The 9,301-nt window shown below is 54.5% G+C and overlaps 1 protein-coding gene across 1 annotated transcript in view; it reads left to right on the top strand.

Annotated features, from left to right (window-relative positions):
• FGF18 (fibroblast growth factor 18) overlaps positions 1 to 8,887 on the top strand; it is a 33,687-nt gene extending 24,800 nt beyond the window's left edge. The window contains exons 4-5 of the mRNA XM_081826300.1: positions 901 to 1,007; positions 7,779 to 8,887. Of these exons, the coding sequence (XP_081682426.1) occupies positions 901 to 1,007; positions 7,779 to 8,045 (374 nt within the window). The 3' untranslated portion in view covers positions 8,046 to 8,887. The remainder of the gene's footprint in view (positions 1 to 900; positions 1,008 to 7,778) is intronic.
• Positions 8,888 to 9,301: the final 414 nt, after the last annotated feature.

Raw genomic sequence — 9,301 nt, forward strand, 5'->3', positions numbered from 1 at the left:
CTTATTGGGGAGAAAAAGTGGATTGGCAGAGGGACAGGGATTAGGCACAGCATGCCTAATCAAGGGACAGTTACCCTTTGACCATTTGACACCCTTGCTCAGTCAGGGCTTTGGGGGATCAGCTCTGGACACCACCCTCTCCTAAGGGAGGTTCTATGGAGAGTGGGTCGTTTAGTGTGGGGTCTCCTACTTCGAACCAGGGAATATTGGGTCCTGATTGGGACTTCTGGGCTCCTGGAAGTTCGCTATGTTTCAGCCTCGGTGGCCTTGATTGAGCAAAGTAGAATATTCTGAAGATAGCCTCCATTCCCCGGGGGCCTTAAACCTCCCCTCTCTGGGCCTTCCCCACTTTAAGTTACAAAGGTGTGGCATGGGGAGGGGACATAGAAGGGGTTCTACATGTTTGCCCTGGAGGGAGGGGCCTTTGACCTAAATTTTGGAGGAAGTAGCTTGATATCCCCCGAGGCAGGGTGTGAGCGTGCTGTGCAAACTCGCATGCGTTTTTCTCTGCCCCCATTCTAGAGACTGCTACTTCTCTGGGGTTATTGGTGGCTGTGTGTCCTGTTCTGGGGAACAGAGATGAGGGGCTGGTGGGGTGGGTGAGGGGAGAATACACTGGTCTTTAGCCACAAGGGGCAGAACAACCCTCCAGCTGGAGCCATGTAGGTCCCAAGTGGAGTCAAGAGAGGCTGGGGGGTGGAGAACACAGACAGAAGGCTTCTCTGGCTGCCTAAGGGGCAGGGTGCCCGAGTGAGACCTGTTCAAAGCCTTCCCCATGCCCAATGTTGGAGCAGTGAGGGGGTCCAGGGACAGGGTCAGGGATCATGTCTCTGAGCCTTTCGGCCAAACCATTGCCCCTGGTAAAAAAAATGTGTCTTGTTCTCCTTCTGCCTTTCGAAGCCCAGCTCCTAGTGGAGACAGACACCTTCGGTAGTCAAGTCCGGATCAAGGGCAAGGAGACGGAATTCTACCTGTGTATGAACCGGAAAGGCAAGCTCGTGGGGAAGGTGAGTGATGGTCTGGAATTCCCAGGGTATTCAGGAGGGTTCCCCCTGGTAACACTGGGTAGCTGGAACAGGGTGCTCAGGGCCTTGTCAGCCCCAAATGGAAAACAAGCCCGGTGAGTGTGTGTGTGTGTGTGTGTGTGTGAGAGAGAGAGAGAGAGAGAGAGAGAGAGAGAGATTCTGACTGTAATGTCTTCCTTTAGCCCCTTCTCTGCCCCCACATCACAGCCTGCCAGGCCGAGGTATCCATGGTCATGACCTTGGGGAGCATGCAGGGTCCTGATCTCTCCTGCTCGATGTGGACCCCGAGGGGCTCAGGGGCTCCCTGCCTGCATGTGTCTGCTGACTGAGAACAGGGAAGCGGCAGGCCGAGGGCTGGGGCCGCAGCAATGGTTCAACAATCGCCAGGGCTTTGCAGAGAAGCCCGGACCCCGCTGCCTCCTCAGCGCTGGGTCTCATGGTTCTAGCATTTCAGGAAGATTTTGTTACTTTGGAATAGGCAACAGAGCTGCATGTAACAAATTAGGGTGGCGTGTGGGTATGGGGGGGGTGGACCCACAGGCCTGGGGCTCTGAGTTTCCTCGGGTCCTGCTTGATGTCCCCCTTTTTTCCTGGGTGTGCCTGTTTGTGAAGTTCATACACTTGCTTCCTTTGGGTGCTCCAGTGGAAGGTGTTACGGGCAAGTAGCTACCTGGTGCTCGTGCCCTGTGTTCTCTTCCCTTTGCTGGGCCCCTACTCACCCCCATATCTAACTTGTAAAATGGTTCTGTTGGACAGGTGGAGTGAGGGGTGCAGGGTAGATCCTGATTCTAAGGAGGATGGCTCTTCCTGTTCCCATGCAAGGCCCTGGCTGGTGATTTGCATTTATTACACGGTCTTGGGAGGAGGCAGCAGGGCCCTGACTCCTGTTTAAGCCATGGTTTTGTTTTCCTGAATCCCCCAACTCTTCTCCCTCTTCCCCTCCTTCACACCCTAGTGGCTGGGGAGAGTGCAACAGGCCAGGGACTTGAGCCAGAGTCCCGTTGCTTCTTATTTGTTAACAATAACACTACTGATAGCTTCTGCTAATTGAGCACCTACTTTCTGCCAGGCACTGTGCAAAAATGCTCCCAAATAATCCCATGAGGTCGCCACCACTACCATCCCCATTTCGCAGAGGAGAAAGCTGAGGCTTGGCGCCGTCCGAGGCACTTGTCCCAGGTCCCACACTAGAGCGGCGCGGGATCCCAAGCCCGGTCTGGAAGGCAGAGGGTCCAGCCGCACTGCCCTCACCAACTGAAGCTTCTGCTCGGGGAGCGCAAGAATAGTAATCCGCAGAGCGTGGCTCCGGGATGCCGGAGAGTGGTTTTAATTAGTGATTCACTTTCCGCGTCCCGGGGCGGCCGGCCGGCGAGGGGATCGGGGCAGGGGCGGCGGGCGGGCCGGGCGCCGGGTCCCCTGGCCTGGCAGTGCGTTTCCTGTGGCGGCGCAGCCCGGCCCCGCGTCAGGCGCTTTGTTCTCCTGCCCGCCCGGGCCGCCTCCCAGGCCCAACCTGCCTGCGGCTGGACGCTCGGCTTCCTTGCCTCGCGGCTTGCAGGGGGGGCGCGCGGCAGCCCGCCGTGCCCGGTGCCCGCGCGCCCCTCCCTCCGGTCTGCGCGCTTCCCGGCAGCTTGACCCCAGGGGGGCCGCGCTGGGGTCAAAAGAGCAGCCCCGCTCCCCGCCGCCGGCCGCCCACCGCCCGCCCGCCCGCCCGCCGGCTGGCCGCTGACTCACCGCTTCCACAGGAGCCGGCTCCGATTTCCTGCCCCCTCGCCCTCTCTCCCGTCATTAATATTGGGGACGGTTCAGCTGGCGCTGGCTCGGCCAGGCTCGGCGCAGCCCGGGGAGGGCTCCCTCCTTCCCGCCCCCGCTCGCGGCAGCTCCCCATCCCCGTACAGGCGCGCCTGTCTTCTGGGCTGGCCCCCAAATCCACCTGCCCCAGGATGGCCCTGGGCAGGCCCCCTGTTGCCCTCCGCCTAGCCCAGCTCCCCTCACTGTCTCTGGTCCCGGTAGCTAGGAGCCACAGGCTCTTGGGGTGCTGTTTCATCGCAGCCTCCTAGGCAGGCAGGCCCCAAGGTCCTGGGGTTACCCCTGCGTTGTTCTTCATTGCTGCCTCTGCCTCTATTGTGGCCTCATCCTTTCACTGGAACTGTCGCCCCAGCTGCCTCAGGAGTCCCAGCCTCAGGCTTTCGCCTTTGCCCACTACCCACCATCAGCTTTCTAAAGCGCATCCCCTGTCTTCCACCCCCAACCCATCTCAGAACCCATCCTTGGGTCCACACCGTCTCCCATCTACCAGAGAAAGGCCACACTCCCTGAGGAGACACACAAGGCCCTGGGGAGCGTCCCTGGCCTCACAGCCCTGCCACCCATCCTCCAGTTCCTTCAGCCCCCGACACATGGCACTGCCAACTGCCGATCCCTGGGCAGGGCGTTCGGGCTTTGTACATGCTGATCGCCCCTCCCTCTGTCCATCTGCCCTAAGTCCTGCGTAGCCTTCAGCAGCTTCTGGCCTCCCCCACCCCTCATACAGCACACCTGCCCTGGAGCCCATAGTCCCTCACACGGTCCTCTGTTGCCTGTCGCTAACCCAAGTTGTCACTGTTTGTCTGTGTGCCTACATCTCGCAACTCGACTGAGGGCTCCCGGAGGGCTGATTCCGGATCCATCCATCCATGCTCTGTGTACCAGGCCACAGAGCTGCAGAAGCACCAAAGAAGTAGAAAAATGGTTCTTGCTTTCTGAGGATTGTCTTAAGCCACAGCTAAAATTATTCATGTCGGGCCAGGACGTCAAGTGCCCTAACTGCTGAGCCTTGGTGTCCTCATCTGTACAATGGCAATGATAATGCTGGCATCTGGTGGGCACTTGATAAATATGCATTCACTTCCCCTTTGAAGCCAGGCCACAAAGTTACTCCTTCACCTGTGGAAACCCTTGACCTCACCTTAGGCTCTGACTCCTTTGCAGGGGCCTAACAGGATAGCTTTCTTGGGTGGTCTTGACCCTGGGTGCCAGCCTTGCGCCTCTTTGGCCCTACATGCATCGAACCCCCACCAGAGCCTTTTCAGATGTTCTGGGCCCCTGGCTGTAGCTCTGCTGAACTATGACAATCATATACCAAAGCTCTGCCCTGCACCCCTGCATGCTCAGGTAGCCCCCTTCCCTTTGCCACCTTTCTGGACCCCACATCTCCCTGGCCCAGGAGGAAGCACATCCTTTCATTCCATAAACATTTGTTGAGTATGGAGCACTATGTGCTAGGCATCCCCCCCTCTCCCCCAGTCTCTGAGGATTCACCCCAGATCGATCATTTTCTGATCTGTCCCCACCTGAGTGATCACTGGTGAGCCCTCCTTGGGGCAGCACAGGGCCACCCCAGACCTTTCAGGGCAGAGAGGTCCCCTGCCCACCACCACATCTTTGTGAAGACTGCTTTGGTTGTAAACGACTGAAGCCCAACTCAAAATGCCTTAAGCAAAAAAAGGAATTCTTTGGCTCACATAACTACAAATGTCCAGGGGGTAGTTCTAGTTTCAAGTAAGACGGGATCTAGGGGCCAAATGATGTCATCAGGATTCAGTCTTCAGATCAAATAGAAGGAATAGGACTCCAGTTTGGAAAGGAGGAGATTAGAGGTTGGAGGTGGGGGTGGGGGTGGGGGAGAGATGCTCAAATTCTACTTAATCACCAAAGTTCTGCGATGGGATATTCACTCACTCTGTAAATACTGATGGTCTGCCTTGCCCGAACCCATTGCGTCAGCATTTTTGGGGGTGAGGCCCAAGCACAGGTGTTTTTTTGTAAATCTTTGCAGGCAATAAGCAGGGTCATAGAGGTAGTCAGGAACAGAGGTGAGGGTCAAGGCCAGGTGTGGCCTGCCAGTAGCTTCGAATCTGCTGTGTCTGAGCTCATGGGCGGGGGGGGCGGTTCCTGTGACCATCACGGGTACTGTGGCGCCTCCCAAGGGGCTCCCGAGCTCTGGGGTGCTGGGAATTTTAGCCCTCATAAATACACCCAGACACACACAAACAGTGCCAGGCGCTGTGTTTGCTCCTTGCATGTCCGAGACCTTGCTTCATGCTGATGGCGGCCGCGTGGGCCTGGGGAGGGGAAGTAGTTTTGACAGACAGTGCCCTGCCCTCTCTTCCACACTCTTTCTCCTCATGGACCTCTCTGGAACTGGGCAGAGGAGAAAGGAGCTGCAGTGGCAAATGCAGGTAAAAACGTGGCTCTGCCTCTTACAGGTCCCGTGACCTTGGGCAAGCCATTTCGCCCTCTTTGAACTCTGTTTTCTTCTAGCAGGGAGAGTCTACCTGAGCAAGTTCAGAGGATTAAATGAAATAATGCACGTGGAGATGTCGAGCCTATAATTGACAAGCAGGAAATGCTGAATGAGCAAGTGAATGAAGGAGTAGGGAGCCTAAGTGGCCAGGCCGGGAGCTCTGGTCCTCTACCTGCTGTGTGTCCCTTTCTCAGCACACCCGCAGGAGAGCCTCCCCTAGCTCACGACGGTCTCTGGGACATTGGTGAGGGATTCAGGGGACAGTATCCACTTTCTTTTAGGAGAAAGCCTTTTGAGGGGTCCCTGCCACCATTTCTATCCCAGAACTCTCCTTTATTCAACCACAAATGCTCTGGGTGCCCAAGACCTGTGCTGAGCCATGAGGGCAACTGACAGGTGGTCCTGACCTCCTGAAGCTCTTGGGCTAATGAGGAGGCAGGGAGATATGGGATTGCTCTGTTGGGGAGCGGGAGGAGGAGTGGGTGCCAAGGGGGAGAAGATGGAGTATGTGAGTCCCATAAAACCTAATGCTTGAATGGAGTCTTAAATGAAGAAGAGGGAGCTAGATGGCAGTGAAGGAAAGCTTCCTGGAGGAGGTGGTTACTGAGCTTGACCTCGAAGGATGAAAGCAGTTTTCCAGGTAGTGGCAGGTATTCTATGGTGGGGAACAGCATGGTGTAGGCTTTGTTCAGTTTGCTGTGACTGTTCCATTGAGAGTGACCAAGGGACCTGGACTTAGATTGGATAGGCAGCTTCCAGAATTATCCATGGGGGGCCCAGAGACCACTCCCCTCTACCTGCCTTGTACATATGTCCCACTTCCCTCACAAGAGTCCCTCATGGCTCACCCCCTGACAGACACTGTCCTCTGGGTCCCACATGCCTCCCAGTCCCACCCACTGCCTGCTCTGTAGCCTCCTCAAAAGATCTCGGCCTCCAGAGAATGTTTTCTTACCCTGTCTGTCCCTTTCTGCAAAGTTCAGCACTTTGTCTGCAGGGCCCAAGCTTGCCCTCCACTCAAAGGTGAACGTTCCTGGAAGCTCCAGCCTGTTTTCCACTTCAAACAAAAGGCTGGAACTCGCACCTCAGGCACCACGCACAGCCAGACCGCTGGGCTTCCAACTTGGCCGGGCATCCGTCCGTAACGAGGAGTGGGCCCAGCCTAAATTTGGAGATGTTAGTTGGAAACTCGAGTGCTGCTAATTCAGGCCTTCCAGCTTTGTGTGCTTCTCGCTCTTCTACATGGAGCAATTCGGCTGTCTCAGGGAGGAGATTCAGAGCCCTGCCTCCCACCATCCTTTGTCCAGCTCTGATCCAGGGAGGGAGGCCAGAGCCATCTGAACCACCTGCTCTTCAGAAATAATTTAGCAATTTCCTACTGTGTACGGGGCTCAAGTATAAGTATCATTCCTTACAACATTTCTGTGACGCAGGGGTCCCTGTCCTGGTTTGGTCAGACGAGGAATCCGACGTCTAGAGAGTGGAATTAACTAGCCTGAGGTCACATAAGGAAGTGTTAGAGTTGATTCAGCTTCTGACTCCAAATCTAGTACTCCTTGCCCGGCATCCCTTGTCTCCTAGGGAGTTCACACATCTGCTGGGGAGCCTGATCTCAGAACCAAAGGCATAGGCTTTGGAGTTTGGCCATGCAAAAACTCTTATTCTTGGAGGTCCCCACCCCTCTTCACACCAAACATTTAAAATGCACCATCTCCCACGTTAAATGTAATTTAAATGTAACTGTATTGCAGTGGAGGGGAGTGGCAGTGGTGTAGCAGACTTCATACCAGGTTTTGTGCACATCTGCAGGGACTCCTTTCTGTTGCAGGTGATAGAAAATAATCTCAACTACTTTAAAGGAAATGAGGTAATGAGCTTCAGATTCTGTTTGGTCCAGAGCCCAAAGGCTGTGACCAGAACTTGGTTTCTCTCATTCCCTTCCTCTTGGCTTTACTTCCTCTGTGTTGGCCTTATTGTCAGACAACGTTTCTCCTCATTGTGGTAAAACGGCTGCCTTTGCTTCAGCCTTACATGTTCCTTAAGTTTAAATCAGCCTGTGTTTTGGGGGATTATACAAGGGTCTTGAGGAGCACTCTGATTGGATGGCTCAGGCCACGTGCCGAGCTCTGCAGCAGTCATGGGAAATAATGTTTTATTGGCCAGGTCTGGGTTTCGTGTTCTAGTAGAGTTGAAGTGGAAGCCCCTGGCTGTAGCGTACTGAGTGGGGAAGGGATAGATTCCTGAATGACAGTGGGAATCTATTACCTAATTGGCGGGTAGGGAAGGAGGCAGGGGCCCATATGACAAGTCCACTGCACAGATCCAGGAAGTGAAATTACTGGGGACAAAACTTGGGTCGGGCCTTCTACTCTACTGCCCCAAGCCTCTGCCACCTGCGCACACCCTGTCCACGTAGCTCTGCCCCTCACACCCACCCTCCCCTTCTCACCTTCTTTTCTCGCCTCCTACAGCCTGATGGCACCAGCAAGGAGTGTGTGTTCATTGAGAAGGTCCTGGAGAACAACTACACAGCCCTGATGTCCGCCAAGTACTCTGGCTGGTACGTGGGCTTCACCAAGAAGGGGCGGCCGCGGAAGGGTCCCAAGACCCGGGAGAACCAGCAGGACGTGCACTTCATGAAGCGCTACCCCAAGGGACAGGCAGAGCTGCAGAAACCCTTCAAGTATACCACGGTGACCAAGAGGTCCCGGCGGATTCGCCCCACACACCCCGGCTAGGCTGGCCCCACCGCAGCCCCCCAGGCTGCCCCCAGGCCCACACTCACACTCACAGAGAACTGCATCAGAGGAATATTTTTACATGAAAAATTAGGGAGAAGCTCTATTTTTGTACATTGTGTTTAAAAGAAGACAAAAACCGAACCAAAACTCTTGGGGTGGGGGGAGCGATAAGGATTTTATTGTTGACTTGAAACCCCCTGTCTCTGACAAAAGACTCACAAAAAGGGACTGTTGTCAGCGTACAAGTGCTTGTCTCTCTCTAGGAACAGACAACTCTAATCTCGTCCCCAGAGGAGGATTTGAAGGAGGAAAACGTCGCTCTGAGAAACCAAAGTCCTTTTTCCCAAAGGTTCTGAAAGAAAGAAAAAAAAAAAAAAGAAAAGAAAAAAAGAAAAACAAAGAGAAAGTAGTACCCATCCCCAGACTCCCCCTTTCCCAACCCCCTATCCCTGCCCCAGACTCCAACAAAAATCGCTCTCTGGTTTGCAGTCATTTATTTATTGTCCGCTGCAAGCTGTCCCGAGACACCGCGCAGGGAAGGCGTGCCCCTCGGAATTCTCGGCGCCTCGACTTCCGACGACAGACGGCTTCGTCCAATCAAGTGACCCTGCATTGCTCGCAGTTCTGGAGGATGCTGCTATCGACCTTCCGTGACTCACGTGACCTAGTACACCAATGATAAGGGAATATTTTAAAACCAGCTATATTATATATATTATATATATATAAGCTATTTATTTCACCTCTCTGTATATTGCAGTTTCATGAACCAAGTATTACTGCCTCAACAATTAAAAACAATCGACAAATTATTTAAAAAAAACCAGGAGGTGAGTGGTGGTGGGGGCGGGGCTCAGGCAGGGCGGGCCCCTTTGTGTTTCATTCTTGGTGGTGTGCGCTCCTGGCTCTGAGAGCTGGGGCCTCGCTCATTCATTCGTGCGCTGATTCGTGCCACCGCGCCTGCTCCGCGCGCTGCTCTAGGCACTGAGAACGCAGCTTTAGACCGAGGGATCTTAGCTTCTGGACATCCTTGCCCTCAGAGAGATTACGTTCCCATGAGTCATTGATTGGATGACCGATTCAGGCACATACGTTCACAAACCTTTGCTCGCCATCTCCTGTGTTCTTCGGTGCACTGGGTATTTATCAAAAAACACCAAAAACATGCCAGCCTCCAGGGAACTTCACTTAGTCACCGATTCATTGCTTCGTTCATTCATTTACTGATGGAACTCCTCATTCAACATATATTT

Source organism: Leptonychotes weddellii, chromosome 7 (genome assembly GCF_054177405.1).
Source record: "Leptonychotes weddellii isolate Sample4059 chromosome 7, ASM5417740v2, whole genome shotgun sequence".
NCBI lineage: Eukaryota > Metazoa > Chordata > Mammalia > Carnivora > Phocidae > Leptonychotes > Leptonychotes weddellii.